We start from the raw sequence: 24061 nt of genomic DNA on the forward strand, positions 1-24061 counted from the left end.
TTTTAGTTTCTAAAATTTACTATAAAAGAGGGTGAATGAAGAGTTTCTATAATTATTTTTGTGTTGAAAGCATGCTTGTCATTAGTTATGTTTTTAAATGCTTATAAATTTAAACTCGTATAAACTCTAGGTTTCTTTAAAAAACTTTCTTATGTTTATCATGCCTTTTCATGATAAACCAAATATCATTTTTCACTAGTCTAGCATATATATATATATAGCTGGTTTTACAAATAAAACTGCTTGTAAAGCCTCTAAATAAGTTTGACATGATATTTTTGAATATCTATATGATGCACCTAAAATTATTGCATTACAACCCCCCACAAGACCATCATTACCATAAAGTAATATAATTTTATTTGATGAGAAATTATTAGGTATAAATATAGGAACTATCTTGAAAATTATCCATATCTTTTACATTTACATGAAACAGAAGAATACACTTTTGATAAAATAATTTCTCTTATTTGATAACATGTTTGATCTCTAATTGTTAAAAAAATAATGATAAAGAATAAAAGTTTTCTTAGATGCTACTCAAGAATGTTGAAGCCGACTCTAAAACTCTAGGGTACAGCTAGTATAATGAGGGCAAAATTAATATAACAAGATTTATAATTTTTTCTTCTAATCTACCATATATGATATGTAAATACAATTTGAGTTAAAAGTTTGAAATTAAACACAAGATATATATAAACTAACCTTTTTACGAGAAAAGAGACCAAGAGCAATTCTCAATTGAATCATAACTATAAAATTAATATCATCTTCATCCTGTATTTATCATTTTATTTTTGTTGGTCTTTGTATCTATCAAATATAATTATATAAATTTTTTTAAAAAATATAAGTTAAAACAAAATATTATTTATGGCTGATAATTTTTTTGAAATAAAATAAAATTAAAAAAATTCTTATATATTTATTTTAATTATTCTTATTGATTTTTTAATGGAATAGAAACAATTCCATTTGCTAACTAAACAGAATCAGTCAAGATTCTATTTGAAGCAAGAAACAGGAGACATAAGATTTCGAATCACACCATGAATATCAATAGTTTTATGAAAAAAAAAAAAAAATCAAATTCAATCCCATCACAGAAGTGCTATAAAAAATCTACTTGTAAAAAAACTTTGTTGAAATCACTGGAGAGAAGTAAAAGGGAAAAGTTAACTTGCATTAGATTTAAAAAAATCCAAACTTGAATTGAAGTCAGATGTTGTTGCTTAGGAAGAAGTAGCTTTAATTGAAGGATTTAGGTCAGGGAAAATTAGGGAAAACAGGAGAGGAAGGGAATTTTTATTTTTTTTTTGGCTAGTGTCTGAAGTGGGATTTTTATCCCTAATGGAAAAACGAGGTTATTTTCCTATGAAAAGGAAAAAAAAAAAGAAAAAAAGAGAGAGCTTTTAAAATTTCGAGATTTTTACAGGGGCTGGGCCTCCACTAGGCTCCTGGCTGCCTCAACTACAACCCACAGTAAGGAAAACTGCAGAAATAGATATATATGAGAAAAGCAAGAATTGCATCTTGAATATCCTCTTCAAATGTTCACATTAAAGTTCTGAGAAATGGGAAAGTTTTGATAGAAAATGCTCTGTTTTGTTGTATCTTTGTCAAGGACAACACTTGTATATGATGAGGCTTCCCTTTCTTCTGTACTTGCTTTACTTTCATCAAAAGAAAATCCTGATGCGAAATTTAACCAAGTATGGGGCCATCAAGAGGTCCTCAGCAATTTTTCTCCTTCTTTCTTTTTCCCTTACTTTACTTAATTTTGACCATTGAATCAATGCTCCATTTTGGACCTAATTTCTCTTGGAAATTATATCCTGGAAAAATAAAAGACGAGGCAAATAACACCTCACTATCCATGCAACCCTTTGAAATAATTGATTGAAATCATTGCATTGCCATGCGAGATACTGTAATGTATTATTGGATGGATGCCCCACTTTCTCTTCTTTTTTTCTTGGAAATAATCATGAGGCTAATACTGTGCGCATTTAACCAAAGTGCAAAGAAATGTTCTTGATCATGGGCTCCAATGAAAAGAAAAATTAAAAATAGGTTGGACTTTTCCGGAATAATCCAAGCATTTGTTCACGCCAGAAACCCCACACACAAATACACATTTTCTATGTTTATACAAGGTGGATTTGCGACTTGACAAATGACAATGGTCATGGTGGACCCTAAACTTGAGTTTTTTTTTTTTTTCTTTTCATATTGTTTGGTAGCTAGACCAGTAGTGAAGAACAGGAAAATACCTATTGCACTTCATTGTTTAATCATTTTATACTTCCTTTTCCTCCTCTGTTCCTCTATAAATCGAGAGGGTTGCCAAGCCAAATGCACTGCACACCCCTCAAATCTCTCTGGCTCACTCACTCAAGCACGCACATACCTAGTATTGTGTATTCAGCCATTTGTTTTTGGTTCAAGTGAAAATGAGGACATCTTGTATGGTAGTTTGCACTCTTTTGGTACTACTTCTGGCTAAAGAACATGCCAAAGTGGATGCTGTGACATGCAGCCCAGCACAGCTGAGCTCTTGTGTGAGTGCAATCACATCTTCTACTCCACCAACTAACCTATGCTGCAGCAAGATCAAGGAACAGAAGCCTTGCCTTTGCCAGTACCTCAAGAACCCAAAACTTCAGAAGTTTATCAACACTCCAAATGCCAGGAAAGTTGCTAGCACCTGTGGAACTCCCTTCCCCAAATGCTAAATGATAAGGATTTTCTTCTCAGTTTCTCTGTATCCTGAATGAATCATGTAGGTTACTGCATGATTAGAAGGGTGGTGTGGAGGCTTGAGAGTCGGTGCTTAATTTATCTTTAAATCTGCAGGTGTGGTATAATATGTGTATGGTGGTACTAGTAGTAGAGCACTAGTTAATGGAAATAATGTTGGGGTCATGGTCACATGTCACCAATTTCTGTCTCTGGTGTGGTTTATTGTATACTACTGGTAATTTAGAAGGCATTTTCTGTAATATTTTACAATTTGAAATCTATGCTGGATCATTAGCTCATCACAACATGTCTGACGACTCCAGACTCCCTCCCTCCCTCTCTCTCTCTCTCTCTCTCTCTCACTCCCTCACACGCACAACATAATCATATTTTTAGAGCAGTTTAGTCAGCAGGCAAGGTGCTTAATTTTGAGATAGCAAGTACAAGAAAATACGACATATAATTTTTCATGCGTCAAGGGAATGCCAAAACAGTAGAGCTTCTTGGCTAGCATTGATTAATTTAACTGCATTTCTTTCTATTCTGTCTTTAGAAGGTTAATCAATCACAATAAAACTAAACGAACGAATTCCTTTTTATTGAAATATGAAGATCCCAGAACATCATCATCCATAGTGCTCTCAATTGATTACACCATCATGAAAAAAGAATCTAGAATGCTTGGAGAGAAACTCCAAAATTCCTTTAAATGTACAGAATGGAAATACTTACAAACGAACAAAAAGAGAGTTTCTCACAAATGTAGAAGGTTTGAAATTTGGTTCCAGCCCGTCATCCATGGTCTCTTATCTGTTGGCAGTGCAAAATTGAGTTCAAACATCTCCTTTGACATGTTTCCTCCTTCGCAGAACCCTACAAGTTTTGCCACTATGTCAGCACTCTCCTGTATATGCTTGGCATCATGAGGATCTGTCCACAGTTTATTAACAAACTGTAGCCTCCTCTGCTTCCCATCAAGGGGGACATTCCATTTGATGTATAATTCGTCTCTCTCTTCAGCTGTCAGACGTGAGGTCAATCTTTTTGCAAGGAACTCCTTTTCACGTTTCAATGCTCTAATACTGCAAGACAATATGAGACAATAATTGTAAATATTCAATGATCTTGAAGATAAAGAAAGAAGGGAAATGCCAGTTCTAGTAAAATTGGCGAGAGAGAGAGAACCTTGATGACAGAGATAGTGTAGGCTCATCTCCAAAATGAGCTGGGCTTGCATTGCCAAGTTCTGCCAAATGCTGCTGCAACCAAGTCAAGCGTCTTAGCTCCACTTCCATGTATATTTGATCAGCAGGGTCGCCCTTGAATAACAAATAAAACTGTGTCCTGTGGATTATCGATACATAGCACATATCCCACAACTCAATGATCAGCTGCCTTTGCTCCCTAAAAGTCACATGCCACGAAACTTGGGGCTGCTCTGGCTCATTTATATTTTCTTCCTCCTCTATAGTATATCCAGCTGCTTCATTTGCTTCCAGCTCAAGGACCTAAATGAATCACAATTGCAGATGATTTAAATTTCAATACTTTGTATGAAATCAGAAAAACTGGCCGTGATATAATTTCTATATATATGCAAATGAAAAGAACTGGTTGGTGCACTGAAAAAGAAAAATCAAAGCAGATGATAGAATTAACGATTATACCTGGCAAACAAGTAGCTGCTTTTGGTATTGCAATTTGGCCACACGTTCTTTGAGTTCGGTCACGTAAGTTCTTATGCTTCTAACATTCTCCTCTGCTGCATTCTGAAACATTTTCTGCATTTTCTTCATGTTCACTGAACTTGAGCGCCGATAGCCACCAGGTGTCCCTTCCTTTGATGAGATGTCCCCTCCTTCTTCAATCTTTGTAGGAGTCTCTTTCTCAGACTCTGACAGGGTCTCGCTGACTACAATGTCATCATTATTCGGAGCTCTATTTTCAATCTCACTTTCCAAAACTTGCCGAGAAGTTGATAGCGGGGAGCAAGGAGACCTTATAAAATTTTGCCTGTTGGTGCCATTACTTGAAGCCAAAGGAAGTATCTTTTTCTTCTTCTGTTGATTCTTAGCTTTTGAAGCTGCTTCACAGTTTGATTGTGGATTATTGTTTGGAAGAGACATTACTAATTTGTCAATGGACTTTTGAACATTTTCAAGTTGCTCTTCGAGATCTGCAAAAGTGCTTCCCTGTGAATGAAGCCTTGTTATTTCATCTTTGAGATTAGCATTGACACTCTTGTTAGGAGCTACAACACTTCCAATTTCAACTTCTTTTGGAACTGGTTGGATAGTGCGCATGTCTTTGATTTCTGCTTGCAGTTTAGCAATTGTCTCAGCTGCATCTTGGTTACCTAATCTATGACAAGCCACCTCCTTCTGTAGAACTTCCAGAGCTCGATTTGCTTCCTCCCCAAGTTGCTCCTGAAGGTGTTCAAGTTTGCGAATTTCATGCATTAGCGTGAAAGGTGCAGTTGATGATTGCCTCATAGACTGCCTTAGCAACGTTTTCCTGGTTCTATCACAGTGGCTTGACTCCTTGATGTCAAGATTTGGCAAGGATGCATCAGAATAAGAGAGACATTTCTTCACTAATGGTCGGGGTGATTCCAGTGTGCTTGAAACCTGTCGATCCTCTTGAAGTTTTCTGCGCAATTCATCCACCTCAGATTGCGCAAGATCTCTTTGGCGTCTCAGCTCCTCCATTTCCATCTCCATCTAGACACGATAAGATACAAAGGCCAAGGATTCATTTCCATTATTATAATTTTGAAGTCAACTAAAATTAAAGTTATACGACAGCTTACCTGCCGAATTTTGAATTCTTTTTCCCTTGAAGGGTCAGGAGTGCGCAGCTCTGCTTCCAGCCTGGCTACCTCCTTCTGCAGGTGTTTCACAAGCTGCTTATCCGAAACAACCTAATAAAGTTTCACATAAAAAATATTCAGTATTTGAATTGTCATTTGAAGTCAGAAGGAAACTCAATTAAACAGGTTTAGAAACAAAAGATCGATACCATGTTGACATGGGCATTATTAGTTACTTCCTTTGCTCGTGTGGCAAAGTAAAGGGTATTTCGAGATTGTTCAACATGGCTCAGAGCTGGGCTTAAAGTGCATATGATGGCAGTACGAGCATTCCCACCAAGTGAGTGCTGCAATATGCGAGTAAGCTTCGAGTCTCGGTAAGGTATATGACCACTACGTTTCCCAACACTACATAGATAAAAACAGTCAGTCAATGCAGAAAAAGAAAATTTTCTCTATGTTAAATGATAAATTTAAGGTTTATAATTGTGAGCATGTGTACATTTCGCAATTCTGTACTGCTATAGCATGTGAAAGCATAATAAGAATAGGCTCTGACCTGAGCTTTCTAATCACAGTTGTCAGGGTCATCAGACTAAGATTAATATGGCAACCTTCCCTGAGTCTGGCACCATCTGCATGTGTCTGTGAAGCTCTTTCACTTCCAGCTAGATCAACAAAATTCTGCGTCATTGGTCACCCAATAGTTATTAGTTATAATCACACAAAAAATACTGCACTTTAGATGGCAACTCATTGGACCGAAAGGATGAGCGAAATAAGGCAAGAGTTTCTATATTTTTTACCAGGCTTGCAACGAAAGATCTCACACAATCTGAATTTTCTCGAAGTGTACTTTCTATTGTCTACATCCAACACAAAAAAAAAACAACTCACATGTTAGTTTTCATAGAAGAACTGTTGTAACTTGAATCTATACATCATATGATCCATGAACCTTACCAGCCTTATAATTTGGTGTGATCGTGAGCTAGTATCATTAAGGGCAGTTTCACCAACTTGCCTTTGCGCTACAACATAATCAGAAACAAGTTAATCAACTGCCAATTAGCAATGTATTTGCAAAGGAAGAAGCTTCACCAAATTACCTTCACATATACCGATTAGATGCCTTAAATGCTGATCATTACTTGCTTTCTCTTCTACCAACTTCTCAACCACAGTACCTTTCTGCATTTGGGAATCACAAGAAATACAGTAAATGAGAGAATCATTCAGAAAAGCATATGAAGTTCATTCTTGACTGCAGAAAAAAACTCATAAATGCAACAATACCTCCGGGTCATCTAGAAGCTTTAGATTGCGACCAGATTCAGAATTTAACAGGTCTCTGACATTTTCATTATAGATTTCTAGTCCAGAAATCCTAATTGTAAAATCTCTTTCTGGTGTCTGCAGTCAGTCCAAAACAAAAACCACAACTTTCTAATGAATATAGTTTTGCTATAAACTCAATAAACTAGACCAAGTAAAATCCAACTTTCTAGAGCACAATGTCAGATTTTAATGAAGCTTACATTCATTATATGCTTATAGATGTCATTAACAGCTTTATCAGTTATCCCTCTCATCGTGTATGTCTTCCCACTGCTAGTTTGCCCATATGCAAATATGGTTGCTGTAATGTAAAAATGAAAGAATTGTTTAATCCAGATGCACTACAAAAATCACATAACCTGAGATTTACCATTGAAAGAATAGGTTATGTTACCATTTATGCCCATCAAAGCAGACAAAGCAACATTTTTCACTCCATCTTCATAAACAGCTTCAGTTATACTAGAAGGACCAAAAACTTTATCTGAAAGCGGAAAAACAAAAATCCTTTATTAAAGCATGAAATCACAAGAAAATCTCTTATATAAGCTGCAATTAAATTACCAAAAATGAAAGAGGCCGGTTGAGCTGCTCGTTCTTGAGGGGGTGGCTTAAAGACAATAGTATGATCATCAACACAGTCCCAAGCAATTTGGTCCTTAGCTAACTGCTCCTTCTTGTTTAAAGGCCTTAATCTTACAGTAACTACAATCTTCTCCTCTTTTGCTTTAGGCCCTCCTGGGGTTGTTGCTGGTGTCCTGTCAATCTTAGAAGCTGGTGTTCCAGGGGTTCTAAGTGTCATCTTTTTTGGTCAAAATCTCCTCTTTCCCTTTACAATTCACTCACAAGAGACCCGAAAATGGAAATCACCAGCCTCTGCCTCTCTCACTGGAGAGACTAACAAAAAAACTGGGACCTCTCTGTCTTGGATGCAGAATTTGTTTATACAAATAAATAGCTGCCAAATCCAATTCAATAAAAAGATTATAAGTTGCATCGAAAGACTCATTTCTTCTCCTGACCAAATTCTTTCAGAAAATCAATTTCTCCAAATTAAAACAGCAGAAAGTTGAAAAAGGAAACAAAAAGCTGTAAACTTTTCTCCATTATCGGTTCACTTTCTATTAGATCCAAATTGATTGATCAAATAAATAATAATATGCTTTAATGGCCCAATAAAATTTTAAGTTTTCCTATTAACATTCTTTCCAAATTCATGCGTTATTCGGTAAATTAAATGAAGCACAAATCAATCACAAAAAAAAGTAAGTTCCTTACCATTTTTAAGATGAGTTTTCGATGATCAATCTAAACTAAATCATACATGGAAAGTTACTCAAAAACCTCTAAATTCTAACCAATTGAAGCTCTAAGCTCTAATGTCTTACCTTTTATAAACCACAAGAATTTAAAAATAGAAAACATTATGGAACAAAAAGTAAACGAAACAATTACATACAGGAATCTCAAGCCGAGCTCTCCAGATATGCAAGCAGATCTAGTGAAGAACCGATAAAAACTAGATCTTTTTCAGAGAGAGAATGTGAGAGGTGGGTTTTTGCAGGGGTTAAAGAGAGAGAGAGGGTCTGCTCTTTTCTTTGGCTTCTTTATGAAATGAAAACCTGTGACCAATTTGAATTTGATTTCTAACGGCTAGTTCGTTTCTTTTCTTTTCTGAGGCTCTGATTTCTTCATTTTTAGGGCAAACTACACATATACTCTCAATCAATTGAGTGTGTTTCAATTTGGTCCACTTTATTAATAATGGCTCCCATATTACCTTTGCTTTACCAAAATGGAAAGTTCCAATCTTCCCAATTTGCGAAAAACAATAATAATAATTGCACACGTGGTCATTTTTCTTAACATTATTGATTATTTTTTGTCCATAATCACTAATTTGAATAGCATGTAGGCGTATAATCAAATCAATTATCAAACATTATGATTTGATGGATGAGTTTCTTAGTTTAAAAATGGAATAATAATAATTTTTTTAAAATATTTTTTATTTGAAAATATATTAAAATAATATTTTTTTATTTTTAAAAAATTATTTTTAATATTAATATATTAAAAAAATTTAAAAATATAAAAGTTAATATTAAAAAGAAAACAAATCAATTTTAAAAAAAAATTATTTGGAATACAATTTCAAATTGCCTATAAATAATCTGCGGATAAAAATAAAATATGAATTTTATATATACTAAGGCACCTTTCTCATGATTTGACATTATTATTAGGCTTTTAGTCTTCTTGTCAATTTTATAATTTATGTGTGTAGTTAATTATTTTTTAATAACATAATTTGGTAAAATATGTAGTAAAATAATACAGGCTGAATTGTTTTTGAAAATAATATAGTTTGGACACCACAATTATGAATATCATTTTTTATATATAATTTTTATCAGTACTAATAGTTGTTTAATCATATTTTAATATATATATATATATATTATAATTTAATTAATTAAAATAAAAATCAATTTAAAATCTATGAATATTTAATGGTCAAAAGATAAAATTTAAAATATAATAGCCAAAAATAAAATAAAAAATAAAGTAATATGGTGGAATAAAATAAAGAAAAAAAAAATAAAAAATCATCAAAAACACCATAAGATTTTATTTTTAACATTTATATTAATATTAAAAATATCTCAACGATATGATTCTCACTGATTTTTAAAAATTAAGAAACGTATGGATTACATGCACGATTATAATACCTGGAAAAAAAAAAAAGGGAATCGGGATCTTAATTTTTTTCCAGATTTTAATTCAAGTTATACGGTTGATGTGAGGATGAGTTTGGAGAAGGAGGAGGCTAAAAAATTAGGGCTTATTTACTACGGTGGGCTATTGCATGGAAAATGGCAATCAATGGTTTTATTTCTGTTTGGTTCGACGAAGGAGGGCTCGACTGGATTGTGTTGAAAAGACAGAGATTGACAATGCGAAGGGGATTTTGCTTAAGGGAAGAGGAAAAGCAATAATGGGTTTTTACAGGGTTGCTTCAGTGGTTGTTGAAGACGGCGCGATGAGGTCGGTGGGTTTGTAATGGTTGTAGAGGAGAGGCTGTGGCTTTGGCGAGCGGAGCTTTTGATCCAATGGTTGATGGTGGTGGTTTGGTCAAGATTGACGTTTTTTTCATTTCTTAGTTAAAAAAGTCTGTAATACCCAGAAATACATTCACAACACACATCTTCTCTTTTTTTTTTTTTTTTTTTTTGAGGTTATAAATAATTCTTTTTTAATTCAGAAAACTATTTGTTCAGAAAAATAATAACTTTTGGTTTTTGAAAATGCAAGATTTGTAATAGAATAATCCATGTTTTTATGATAATGTTTTGTTACTATTTTATAATAAAAGAGAATGAGATTAATATATAAAAATAAATTTATTCTCAAAATAATTTTGAAGCAAATTTCTATTCTTTCTAAAACAAGAGGTATAGCAAGAAAATGTGTTTTTAGAGATAATATTTAATATTTTTTTATTTCTAATATATCCCTACAAAATAAAATTAATTTCAAAATTATCTAATTAAAATATATAAGAATAAAAATAATTTTTATCATAATTTTAAAACTTGTCTTGAAGATTAATCTTTTAAGATAATAATAATTATTTTTTAATTAATATATGAGATCTTTCCATTTTCTATTTTTAGTTTACCTTATTTTTTAAACAGTATTGGTCATGTTTGTATTTTGCAAGGAGGACTATCCAAGTCAATTGAGGAAATTAGACACTGTCACATCTCTTCTGTGAAACTTCCTGGCAAAACACTTGGTGATTTCTTGGCCATTACATATATTGATTTTTTGTTTGTTGTTGTAACAAGTACAAAACTGGGTTTCTATACACCTTCAAGATTATTCAATACAATAATTCAGACTCTTCTCTTCACGTTCTGAAACAGAAAAATGGTTGCCCATCTTTTGTTATTACTCTATCAACACCACCACATCATCACCATCTTCCTTGTCCTAATCCTTGCATCAGCATCTTATGGCAAGGATGATAGTAAAGATTTCAGAGACTGCGAAAAGAATTTTAATTGTGGAGTCTTATCAAACCTTTCTTATCCTTTCTGGGGAGGTGATCGACCTGAAGTTTGTGGACATAAAGGGTTCAAGCTCAAGTGTGAAAAAGGTCAGCTCCCTATAATACCTAGTGACACACTAGAATTCCGCCTATTTCGTTTAGATCAACCTTCCAGGTTGATGACTCTGCAGCTAGTGAATTCCCAAGATTACATTTGTCCTTCTCATACTTTACCCAATTCAAGTACTGAGAGTGGCATCCATGTCTTCGGCTATGACCTCAAGCTTAAAAACCTGAACTTACTTTACAACTGCACGGTCTCGAGCTCGAGCTCGACGCTGGAGCAAAATAGAATTTCGAGTTCGTATTCGTATTGTAGTGAATATAGTGGCAGTTCATTCTATGGAGGTGATGATATCTTGGAGAGCAGTAGTGGGCTAAACCGAACCCAATGTAGCATATGGTTCAAAATCCCCATTCCAGTTGAGTCTTTTCGTCGACTAAATGGTGACAGACCAGACTTGAAGCAAGTTTTAGGACAAGAGTTTAGCGTGTCGTACAAGTATGATGAAGGTCCTTCAATTTGCGATGGATGTATGGCTTCGAAAGGAATATGTGGAACCAACTTGACAGATCCCAACAGAGAGTTCTTGTGCCTTTGCCGTGACCACCCATATTCTTTTGTTTGCAAAGGTCAGCTAAGTATGCCTTTTCATTTTCTTTTTCTTCCCTGTTAATTATATGTTTTATTATTCATTTCAGTGTGTTTCGTGTTATTTGTGTGGGTAATTAATTTAGTTGGGTAATTAGGAAGAGGGCTTAATTTGTTCTTGTTCGGAACTCAAGATTAACTTTCCAATGGCATTAATGACCTGTTAGAAGCCCATTAACCCATCTACCATAGGAAAACTGTTAAGCAATAGTTTAGTCCCTCGATCGCTTACAATTATGCAAGCTAGTCCTTCTACTTTTTTTTTTTTAATTAAATCTCTAGATTACCCTTTTTATTTTATTTTTGAGAAACATTTTGGCTGACCCCACAAGAAGGTGAGCTTGAGTGTCTTATTAATGGAAAATGACTTCCCCAAGTCCAGTTTGAACCTGTCAACGGTCTGCAAAAGCAGCGCAAGTCGGTTAATTTCTTTATAGTTAAAAAAATAATAATGCTAAAACTTGATGAAGGAATCCAAGCTTTTTCTTCATCGCTCTTAGTTTCAAACTTTCTTTCACTAAAACCCTCACTTTCTTCCCTTTAAATTCCTTCTCCCCACCCATTTTAATTGCGTTTTCCACGCATACTCATGATTAATCACACTTAATGTCTCAAATTATGGAAATTTCTCTCCATTTTTGGATAAATAAATCATCTCCCCCCCTCCGTCCATGTCTGGACAGTTGAGTATCTAAAGAGGAAAGGGTGGCACTGTTCAATTTATTTACAAACTTATCACTCTTCTATGCCTTTATGTGTTGCTACTTGGCTATTATATAAATCATGAGTGCGGGAGGTTTAATCCATGGCAGGACAACATATTACGAGACTTCTTTTAAAATTTCACTAGATCTAATTGTAGTATTGAGAGCTCTGTATGCTAGTCTAAAGTTGATAGTAAGTGATTTTTTATTTAAAAATATAATTATATTAATTATATAACCAAATTCTCATAATCATTTAATATAATTATGTAACCAATTATATTAATATTTTACCTTTTTATCATTTATTTCTTTCATGTCTCATTACCATTTCATAATAATATTATCGATTTTTAATAGGTGCTTGTACAATTACTCTTAACTTTTCTTTATACTATATATTTTTTATGTAATTTATTATTTATAACCTTATTAATTTCTTGGAATTGTTTTTCTTATTTTACTTGTCTTTTATCCATCAAAACTCATTTATCTATTTCACCGACATAAGAAATTTTGAACCCAAAATTTGTAATTCTTTTTTTAATTTCATTAATACCTTTAAATTTAAATTTAGGTATGAAGATGATATTCTTCATTACATATCATATTTATTATTATTTTTATCATTTGTTTTTTTTACTAGATGGGTCTTACTATCCTCGTTTTTATGTTTATGCAAGGGTTCACAATGCAAACAAATTATATTTATATAAAATAAAAAATAAAATCCCTTTTTAAAATTATAAAAAATACAAAATAATTTAAAACAAAACTACCTCATATTCAAAAAATATGAACACAATATATTTAAAAAGCAAAGAGAAGGTACTAATTTAAATTTCAATAAAAAGATTAATGAATTGAAAAATTTTAAAAAGTACTTGATTGTTTATATAAATAGTGTTTTAGATAGTAAAGTACACTATAAAAAATCTCAATTTATTTTAATGTATTAGTCAATGCAGTTATTATAACTAATAATAATTTTGAGGGGTGTAGTTTAATTGGTCAGATTCTAGACATGTTCCCTAAAAGTCATTAATTTAAATCTCACAAATCTTAAAGCTATTGAAAACTTATATAGTTATTAATATTAGAACCTATAAAATTAATCAAGATGTACACAACCTAACACTAATATTCACATTAATAATAAAAAAAACTATATAAAATTAATTAAAATATACACAAACTAATACTAATATTCACATTAATAAATAACAAAAAGGGTATAAGGTGAGAGCTCGTCAACAAATTAGTTAATGTGAAGAGCTTGAGGTACCTCAATGGAACATAAAGCGATCGGCGAATGAGAGCTCTGCTTGCTTGTCAAAGCCGAAGTACAAATTTTTATAGAAACCTGAGAACTGCCCAATGACCATAACAGAACCATAAGTCTTCTAGGGCCAACGTGGATTCTCATTTATCACTAGTATATACATGCAACCGAGTTAATAGCTTATTAATTAACAAAATATTCAACAACTAGCACTACCAGAAAATTATTGTATAAAAATACCAATGATTTTTTTTTCCCAACAAATAGTATTATCCATATGTAAACTCATCGGGAAAAATCTTTGCAATGAACTCCCAAAATATTGAGTGGTATATTTAAAATACTAGTAGTGTAGTACTCTTTTATATTTATGACCCTAATTAGCACGCACAAAACTGTTTTAAATATTTCAAAGCTGATAACAAAGGATGAAGGAGGAAGGAACTAGCTAATTAGCTTCTTGGTGCATAGATCAAATTTACCCCCATGATTTAATACATGCAAAAATTAATTATTTGGATTAAAATTAGTACATAGAGCAAATTTAGGGATTAATCCGTATTCTGTCATCAAATCTTCTACCAAAGGCATACCATCAGATAAAGACAAAATAAGCTAGGAAGAAAAAAACTTGAAACAAATAAAAAAAAACCCAAAAACACAGTGGCAATGGCCTCAAAATAAGCTATCATTTCTTGCTATCTCATAAACAAGAATCATTTCGTAACTATCCAAATTTTGAGCTCATTTGCGTTGACAAAAGGCCAGTACTCCCGATCTCCAATGATGATTGTTCATCAGAGGTATCCTTAATGCCAATAATTCCTTGCTTGTGGCTAATGCTGCTGCATGTCTATGAGGAAACCTGTCGAGCTCCCTTGCATAACACTAGCCTTGATAAATCTCCTTGTCTTTTTTACATATTATTTTTTCTTGTCTATTTACTAAGGATCTCTCGATAAGAGTTATATTTAAAAAAAAAAAAAAAACATAGAATAGCAAAGTACATTCACCCATCAGCTCATCAAATTAATAGCCATGAAAAGGCCTGGTTTCAATTCGAAGTTTTCTAGATGCATTTAGAAAATTGTACCTCAAAGTCTAAAGATTACTCTTTCTCTAGATGCATTTAGTTGATCTACCAATTCTACGCATTATTCCTTTTCTGGTTTTCACATCGAAGAAATGGAGATGAACAACATTTACTCACAGAAGTTCATGCCTAGATTTAGTTAACGCTCCCCTTCACACTGGTGAAGATGTTGGTAGTTTGCTTAGAACAAAATATACTGAGGTTTTGATTATGGGGTTCCTCTTGAATTGCATTGCTATGATTAACTGCTCCACTTGTGAGAGAAGTGGCGGCTGCTGTGGATTTGAGAATTTGTTTATGTATTGATCAACCTCATCTAACATCTTTTGATCTCGTTAACTGTGTCTAAATCAAGTGATATCCAATGCTAAGAACGTAAATTCCAGTAGTTGTGTTCATTTTGGTTCAGAGCTGCTTCTGAAGGCAAAGCTGTCCTCATCTTGCACTGATGCATCACTCATTATTTGTTCTCCAGGTCAAAATCTGAAAGACAGACGACGGATTACTGCTATTGGTAAGATAGTCCCCTGACCTACTTCTGCTTTGTTTCCTTGGTCACTATTGGCATCTTTCCACTTCAGGATCTTGTTAACCAAACCGGCATTCAGAATGCTCATCAGTTGAAAGTTTACCTGTACCTCCAGAATCAAAAGATTAATTATAGTATCATTTTACTGCTTCTGCTGTTGTTTGTATATCGTGATAACATCACCACCCAAGTAATCCATCCCTTTCCTCAACTGACAGGTGTTGCCTCTGGATCAGCAGGAATTTTAATCATCTGTATCATTCTTTATTCCAGAAGGAAGGCCTCATCAATTTCTCCACCGGTTTTTTTAAAGAAGAAACATAATCAAGATCTTGAGGATTTGATAAGAAATCATGTGCCTCTACCTCTGAAAAGATACAGTTTTTCGGATGTCAAGAAAATGACCAATTTTTCCAAAGATAAACTTGGTCAAGGAGGTTATGGAACTGTATACAAAGGAAGGCTAGCGGATGGCCATTTGGTGGCAGTGAAGGTCCTGGTAGCTTCAGAAGGGAATGGGGAAGAATACTTAAATGAGGTAGCAAGCATTAGTAGAACTTCCCATGTTAATATTGTCACTCTGCTTGGATTTTGTTTCGAACGTGACAAGAGAATTCTCGTCTTCGACTTCATGCCCAACGGATCCTTAGAGAAGTTCATAAATCATGAAAATGCCTTTCAAGCCAGTCAAGAACTAGGATGGGAAAAATTGTACCAAATTGTAACCGGCGTTGCTCGAGGGCTTGAGTATTTGCATCGAGGGTGCAATACAAGGATTGTGCATTTTGACATCAAACCTCATAACATTCTTCTCGACGCAGATTTTTGCCCTAAGATATCTGATTTTGGACTTGCGAAGTCATGCCCTAGGAAGGAGAGCAATGTATCGTTAATGGAGGCAAGAGGAACCATTGGATATATAGCGCCAGAAGTGTTCAGTAGAAACTTTGGGCGAGCTTCATACAAGTCCGATGTCTATAGTTATGGAATGATGGTTCTGGAAATGGTTGGAGGGAAAAAGAATCATGAAGCTGAAATCAGTTCTGGTAGCGAAAAATATTTTCCGCAATGGATTTATAACCATCTTGAGGTAGATGATGATGAATCTGGAATTAATGGGGTACTGCCACCTTCAGAACAAGCTGACAGTGTGAGGAAAATAATAATAGTTGGCTTGTGGTGCATCCAGACAAATCCAGCTGACCGACCATCCATGAGTAAAGTGTTAGAAATGTTGGAAGGACCTATTGGAGCATTGAAGATTCCACCAAGGCCTTTCCTGTCTTCTCCTCCAAGGTTAATTCTATATTCAACAACAACATCCTTGACATGAAATTGTATCGCTACAGTATGAAAAGAATGGTCTGTGTCTCATGAATTAACAGAGTGGATCTATGTGATTCTGTGATCTATCCACAAAAATAAGAACAAATTCTGCTTTAATTATACATTTTATGGACAGATTTACAGCCACATATAATGTCTAAAATCCCTTAGCTATATGTTTGATAGAGCTAGACATGGGACTGACTACCAAGTAAAGAATTTTATTGTCGCTTTAAGCATATTGATATCAAATGGTTCCCTAAATTTTCTTATTTGCCAGACATGTGTACATCTAACAGTTTATGTTTCGAATTTCAGTACTGTCCCTTTTATTAATCAGGATGTCCTTTTCAATAGAATTTCCACAGTACAATCTATATATGCTGTAAATGTTGGTTTCTCAAAATATATATATATATATATATATATATATAATAGAAATGATAAATTTAAAATTTTTAGGAGTCGTAAAGATTTTATTAGATAAATCTAGAATTGTTTAGAGTTTATAGAAAAATTACTTGAAAATTATATGTTATTTTTAATTTTTAATAATTGCTTCAAGGCTGAATTGTCGTAAATCACAAGTTGTTAAAGTGTCCAACCTCTAACAACAATACACATAAACCACTAGTGAGAAATCTCTTAAATCCTTTTAGAAAATGATGATTGTTATATCTTAGAATACTAGCTCTTTCCTTTTGTGTTCCAGGTGTTTCTATACTATACTCTCCTTTCAGAAAATAAAAGGCATAGTTTTTAATTTATAAGAAAACCTGAAAACCCTATAAATAGTAATGTATCAATTTGACCCTTAAATACCATCACATATATTATTTTGGGCTAATTTTAAAAATTTGTTCAATCAAGTCCTTACTTAATTATTTCTAGATGTAAAATTGTAAATCCTCAGTATTAATTACATTCTAATCCTTAATTTCTAAAATTTATTTACCATCAAGCCAAACTTAATTAATCATCTCATTTTCATTTCTAACTAAAATGTTCTTATATGTGTGACCGAGTAGGTTTGAATAACCATGAACTTTCAATTCATATCCTACATAGACCAAAAGGACATTCTTAGTTCTTTTTAAGTACTTAAGAATATTTTTAATTATCTTCCAATGACTCTTACCCGGATTGAATTGCTATCTACTCGTTATGTTCAAAGCATGAGATACATTTTATCTTATACATAACATCGCATGCATAATGGATTCTATAACCAAAGCATAGAGAATATTTTACATCCCTTTAGGTGGATCAACCAAAGTCTATACCCGATTGGTGTACATGAAATCCATTTCAGATTTCATGGCTTCAAACCATTTCTTAGAATCAATATTAAATATTTAATTTATTAAAATATAATTAAATAAATTATACAATTTAACTTATTAACAATTCAACAATTGATTGATTTATATTTTAAAATTAGATGCAATGTTTAATATCTTATCATGATCCCCCAAATATTAGAAAAGTCATAAGTGGTTTGATTTAATCTTTCAGTGATCAATTTCTCAGTTTAATTATTATCCTTAATCAAGTATGTTTCGATTTAGACATTATAGCATAAAGCATGTCTACTTTGTTAAATTATTTTAGTTCTCAACACTATAGTCATTGATTCTTTAAATACGATTTGAAACTTTTTTTTAAATCTCATTCCACATTGATCAAGGATTTCACAATCAATTTTTTTTTTTTTTAATTCACCTAGGGTGATGAATACTCTCTTGATTACTTAAATATCTTAATATAGTTTACACTATATCTAATATCTACATATTTGTTACCCTTGATTAGAATAATGTGTCATCAGGATCAAAACATAATACTCTCTATATAAAATAACTTAATGATCTCAACTTTAATGGCCATTTACACAACTATAACGTGAGTTTTTTCATAGACATAGGTGATCTCTCCATATGAAATTCTTTTTTATGCTAATGTAATGTACATGTCATCTAACAAGTAATTGCATATGAGTTCTAGGTATCTCTTATATCTCAGTTTATAAAAGCAACTGCTTCCTTTCATAAAAAAAGAAACATAATACGCATCGATTCAACAACTTTAATTAATATTTAGTCTCAATAGAGTATTGATAAAAAAAAATATTTATGAACAATACTTTAATGCAATATAAATCTCATAATTATAACAACTTTATAATTTTCTATACAAAATATTTTTGTCACATGAATTTTATCTTTACTCTAGATTTATTAATCAAACATTAGGTTCATTAATAAAATAATAAAAATAATCTTTATTAATAATAAAAATAATTTACATAAATAAAATTAGTGTTATATCAATTAGTTACCGGATATATTCACTAACAACGAAGAATATCAGATTACAGCTGAGCCTTGTTCAAGTAGGGAGAAGTGGATGATATATCTCGTGAACCGTTTTTTTTTTTAATGGAAATAATGCCGTGGCATAGAGATGAACTGCTGGATTTTACGAATCCAGTCGCTGAGATCAAGATAGTTGATAAGGTTCTGCTAATAAGCAACAAGCTCACGGCTGCCCTGTCGAAGCAAGCAATTCTAATAGATTGCATCCACCATGAATCACTTGTGCTGCAGAGAAAATTATGTTGAAATGTTGATGGGAAAGAAAATTGAGCAGTCTATCCTTAAAAACCAACCTTTTCCTGTCTTCTATCCTTAAAAAACAACCTTTTCCTGTTTTCAGGAATTGCTTTTCCAAGCTTCTATCAATAGAATGAGCGAAATAATCAAATTTTGAAACTATTAATCTGCAGAAAAGTAAGAGATTAGAGAAGTCAGCAAAATTTCAACTTCCACTAGTGCTCCAACAATGTATGTACATCTGGTCAAAATACACTGCCAAGCCACGGCAAATAAATAGACTGGCGATATCAGTCACACAGGATGCTGCTTCTTCGCTATGCACTTGAAAATTTAATGAAATTAACAAGGAAAAAGTCAGGTCGTAGTAGTGCTCTTCCAGGTCACAGTGACAGCGTGCAGTCAAGTGGCATCGGGCCACTCTTCAACAGCACAACATCATCTGAAGGAATATCTGTCTCCTCTGCCTTTTCCGCCGTGTAGTCTCTACTTTGTATATCTTTCAGAATCTCTACGACTTTTTCCATGGAGGGTCTCAACTCCCTTGCAGATTGTAGACATTGAAAAGCCAACTCAGCCACCGCAGAAATCATTTTTCTTGCTGCATAATCTGATTCAAACCCAAGACTCGGGTCAACAAGTTCATTTAATGCATTGCTTTGGATTTTATTGATTGCCATGTTAGACAAATTAATCTCGTGGCGGTGTCTGGAGATATCAACGGCAGGCATTGATGATATAAGCTCAATCAAGACCACCCCGAAGCTATAGACATCACTCTTATCAGTCAGCTGGTAGCATTGATGATACTCTGGATCAACATAACCAGGAGTCCCTTGTGGAGCAGTTGAAACATGGGTGACGTCTAATGGAAATAGTCGAGACAGCCCAAAATCTGCAACTTTTACGCGGAAATCGTTCCCGAGGAGAATATTGGTGGTTTTCACATCACGGTGCACAATATCAGAAGCATGAAGATATGCCAATGCACTTGCAGTCTCTACAGCAATGTTCATCCGAGTAGGAAAAGTCAACGCACCAGGCTTTGCTCTTTGACCATGGAGATGATCAGCAAGTGTACCGTTGGGAATGTACTCGTACACTAGTAGGAGTTCACGGCTATGCCGGGAGGTGCATCCATATAGCAGAACAAGATTTTTATTGCTCAGGCGAGTTAGGATGTCAACTTCATTCAAAAACTGCTCAAGTCTCTTGTAGTTGTTCTCATACAAGCGCTTGACTGCAACCTCGCGGCCATCTGGAAGTTTACCTAATGAAGAAACATAGGCGGCAGCAACGATTTAAATAAATTGTGTGCTTCAAAAGCCAACACTGTAATAATGATTGTTAAATCTTTACCGTAATATACTGTCCCAAAGCCTCCATCTCCAAGCTCTCTAGTCTCATCAAAATTGTTAGTAGCCTCTTCAAGTTCATCATAGGAGAAGAGATGGACGCCATTGTAGCTACCTCGCTTCTCCATATTTGCCTTGGAAGATGGAACTGATTCAATGCTTCGAGAGACGAAGGATACATATTGCCTTTTCTTGTGGCGGTACCAGAAGAAGAAGGCTATGGACATTATGATTACCGTACCAAGAGATGCCCCAAGAGCTGAAAGGAGAATGCTGGGATTGGTTAGCCTTTTCAGTAACAGTTAGGTGCGAAAACTTTCATAGCATTTGGATACGTAATTGAAGTGATTAACAATTAATGCAGTGAAACATATGTAAATGGTAAACAGAGATCATGACAACATCTTACCCATACGAACCTTCCGACCCACATTCATGACATCGTTATTTCCTGGATAGAATAGTACAAAGCAGTGAGGAGTTAGATTTCTCATGAAAAAGTTCAAACTAAAAACTGAAATTTTAGACTTCTGCAAGGTAAGAACAGCTTTATATACAAAAAACCGAACTTTTCTAAATTAAACTGCAAAATTTCCACAGCAAATGCTTTGTTTGCATGTACTTGTATTCATGAAAAAGATCAATCAAATAAATAGAAGCATCTAGCATTCCATATAAACAAGCCAACAAAATGTATACGAAAAATATATAGAAAGAATTATGGTTCTAGACTGACAAATACTCTGATGCAAGTACAACTCTATTGAAGCATTGAGATTTTCAAAGAGTAGAAGTGCCTTCATGTCACTAAAAGTAGATTTGCGCTAGCCTTTTTGTTTCTGTATTTGAAAAACTTTTTTGAAAAATGCTTTTAGAAAAATGATGTTAATATCTCAAACATCAGAAATGGGGAATAGGGGTTGTGGGAAGATTAATTAGCTGAGGCATATTGGGAAATCGAAATGGAAGGATGCGGTTGTGTGAGAACTCGCTAATAAATTATTTTAATGTGTTTTGAAATAAAAAATATTTAAAAAATAATTGCCCAAACACATTTTTAGTCAAGTTTACCGGATCACAGGGCTGGCTCTTGACATCAGGCTTATCTTAAGAAAAACAATAAAGATTCAAACCATGTCAACTTAAGGACCCACGAAAATGCATAACAAATGATGATATCTAATATAAAATCAACTCTTGTGAATCAATGAATATATCAAATAAATAAGGAAACTTCGAAAGAATTAAAAACCAAGATTAGAAAAAAAAAATATAAAAAGATTAAATAGAGTTGGAAAGGAGACTTCCAAATAATTTTTTTAAAAAAAGAGGGAAATTCAAGCAGGGGTTGGGTAAGAAAAACAAAACACTCTCGTATAGCTTATGCATAAAAAATTAATAAAATGAAATTGGCAAATATTTGTTGACCCCTCCAGGCTACCTCTAGGATATTTCATTCACTTTGAATAAAGTAAAAACAGACAATTTTGTCTACCATTGAATAAAAAAAGGAAAAAAGCCCAGATGGCCATGAAAATTGACATAGCTTTTGAAGAAAACGAACCCCGAATATGCACGGCAATTGGCAACGAAGCTTCGAAGCTTTTGCAGACCGTTGACAGGTTCAAACTAGACTTGGGGAAGTCATTTTCCATTAATAAGACACTCAAGCTCACCTTCTTGTGGGGTCAGCCAAAATGTTTCTTTAAAAAAATAAAAAGGGTAATCTAGAGATTTAATTAAAAAAAAAAAGTAGAAGAACTAGCTTGCAGAATTGTAAGCGATAGAGGGACTAAACTATTGCTTAACAATTTTCCTATGATAGATGGGTTAATGGGCTTCTAATCGGTCATTAATGCCATTGGAAAGTTAATCTTGAGTTCCGAACAAGAACAATGCCCTCTTCCTAATTATCAACCCTGATTACCCAGCTAACTTAATTACCCACACAAATAACACGAAACACACTGAAATGAATAATAAAACATATAATTAACAGGGAAGAAAAAAAGAAGGAAAAGGCATACTTAGCTGACCTTTGCAAACCAAAGAATATGGGTGGTCACGGCAAAGGCACAAGAACTCTCTTTTGGGATCAGTCAAGTTGGTTCCACATATTCCTTTCGAGGCCATACATCCATCGCAAATTGAAGGACCTTCATCATACTTGTACGACACGCTGAACTCTTCTCCTAAAACTTGCTCCAAGTCTGGTGTGTCACCATTTAGTCGACGAAAAGACTCAACTGGAATGGGGATTTTGAACCATATGCTACATTGGGTTCGGTTTAGCCCACTACTGCTCTCCAAGATATCATCACCTCCATAGAATGAACTGCCACTATATTCACTACAATACGAATACGAACTCGAAATTCTATTTTGCTCCAGCGTCGAGCTCGAGCTCGAGCTCGAGACCGTGCAGTTGTAAAGTAAGTTCAGGTTTTTAAGCTTGAGGTCATAGCCGAAGACATGGATGTCACTCTCAGTACTTGAATTGGGTAAAGTATGAGAAGGACAAATGTAATCTTGGGAATTCACTAGCCGCAGAGTCATCAACCTGGAAGGTTGATCTAAACGAAATAGGCGGAATTCTAGTGTGTCACTAGGTATTATAGGGAGCTGACCTTTTTCACACTTGAGCTTGAACCCTTTATGTCCACAAACTTCAGGTCGATCACCTCCCCAGAAAGGATAAGAAAGGTTTGATAAGACTCCACAATTAAAATGCTTTTCGCAGTCTCTGAAATCTTTATTATCATCCTTGCCATAAGATGCTGATGCAAGGATTAGGACAAGGAAGATGGTGATGATGGGGTGGTGTTGATAGAGTAATAGCAAAAGATGGGCAACCATTTTTCTGTTTCTGAAAGTGAAGAGAAGAGTCTTCAGCTAGGAGAAGGGGATTTAACTGGTGGCTCAACACACAGATTATTCTATCATTTTCAAGGAGATGAAAGAGAGGAGAAGCTTGGGCAAATGTTAAGGTGTACCTTATAATAATGTAAACAAGGGGCCTCTTATTTGCTTTGACGAAGAAAATAAAAGTATAGATGCCCAAATATTAATTAAAGATTATTATGGAGAATGAATAAAAAAGAAAAAGAAAAGTTGACAATTGACTTCCAGGGTGGCAGTAGAAAATATTTTGGACTGTGTTTGGTGGCACTGGCGGGCGTTAGGTGTTACGTTGTGAACAAGGGATAAATTTTACAATTAGCAATCAAAATAAAAAAATAAAATATTAATTAACATAGCAATAATTTTTTTTTTCAAAATAGTATATTTTTAGTTATGGAATTTATGAATTGTAATATTTAATTAAATGTCACAAATCTGAACTACAATATCAATTAAAAGATATTATTAGAAATTAACAAAATTTTAATTAATATTACATTTCACAACCACGACATTAATTAAATTCAAGACTAACTAGTTGACTAGATCATAATAATCAGTTGCATCGATCGATCTTTTAGTAAGAAAAATCAAA

The 24061-nt window shown here is 33.7% G+C and overlaps 3 protein-coding genes across 9 annotated transcripts; 1 reads left to right on the plus strand and 2 right to left on the minus strand.

Moving 5' to 3' along the window:
- Nucleotides 1-3325: 3325 nt before the first annotated feature.
- On the minus strand, nt 3326-8595 carry LOC118046340 (kinesin-like protein NACK1). 5 transcript variants are annotated; one of them, XM_035055192.2, is made up of 14 exons: nt 8355-8594; nt 7460-7853; nt 7290-7379; nt 7096-7196; nt 6854-6970; nt 6667-6748; nt 6521-6588; nt 6364-6423; nt 6117-6241; nt 5767-5965; nt 5558-5668; nt 4416-5468; nt 3934-4256; nt 3326-3830 (listed from the first exon to the last, which is right to left on the minus strand). In XM_035055192.2, the coding sequence occupies exons 2-14, from the start codon at nt 7695-7697 to the stop codon at nt 3503-3505; spliced, it is 2895 nt and encodes a 964-aa protein (XP_034911083.1). In that variant the 5' UTR covers nt 7698-7853; nt 8355-8594; the 3' UTR covers nt 3326-3502. The 5 variants fall into 5 exon arrangements, with proteins under 5 accessions (XP_034911083.1, XP_034911084.1, XP_034911086.1 ...); XM_035055193.2 differs by lacking the exon at nt 6854-6970 and having other exon boundaries at nt 8355-8595; XM_035055195.2 differs by lacking the exons at nt 7460-7853; nt 8355-8594 and having other exon boundaries at nt 6854-6944; nt 7290-7328.
- Nucleotides 8596-10681: 2086 nt separating this feature from the next.
- LOC118046339 (LEAF RUST 10 DISEASE-RESISTANCE LOCUS RECEPTOR-LIKE PROTEIN KINASE-like 2.1) lies at nt 10682-16870 on the plus strand. Its single transcript, XM_035055191.2, has 3 exons — nt 10682-11645; nt 15219-15257; nt 15491-16870. The coding sequence occupies exons 1-3, from the start codon at nt 10832-10834 to the stop codon at nt 16603-16605; spliced, it is 1968 nt and encodes a 655-aa protein (XP_034911082.1). The 5' UTR covers nt 10682-10831; the 3' UTR covers nt 16606-16870.
- Nucleotides 16871-19404: 2534 nt separating this feature from the next.
- On the minus strand, nt 19405-23568 carry LOC118046338 (LEAF RUST 10 DISEASE-RESISTANCE LOCUS RECEPTOR-LIKE PROTEIN KINASE-like 1.2). Of its 3 annotated transcripts, none has more exons than XM_035055187.2 (4): nt 22602-23568; nt 20975-21016; nt 20570-20824; nt 19405-20480 (listed from the first exon to the last, which is right to left on the minus strand). In XM_035055187.2, exons 1-4 carry the CDS (start codon nt 23419-23421, stop codon nt 19594-19596), a joined length of 2004 nt encoding a protein of 667 aa, XP_034911078.1. In that variant the 5' UTR covers nt 23422-23568; the 3' UTR covers nt 19405-19593. The 3 variants fall into 3 exon arrangements, with proteins under 3 accessions (XP_034911078.1, XP_034911076.1, XP_034911081.1); XM_035055185.2 differs by having other exon boundaries at nt 22593-23568; XM_035055190.2 differs by lacking the exon at nt 22602-23568 and adding an exon at nt 22130-22544.
- Nucleotides 23569-24061: the final 493 nt, after the last annotated feature.

The sequence above is a fragment of the Populus alba genome, chromosome 12 (genome assembly GCF_005239225.2).
Source record: "Populus alba chromosome 12, ASM523922v2, whole genome shotgun sequence".
In the NCBI taxonomy this organism is placed as follows: Eukaryota; Viridiplantae; Streptophyta; class Magnoliopsida; order Malpighiales; family Salicaceae; genus Populus; species Populus alba.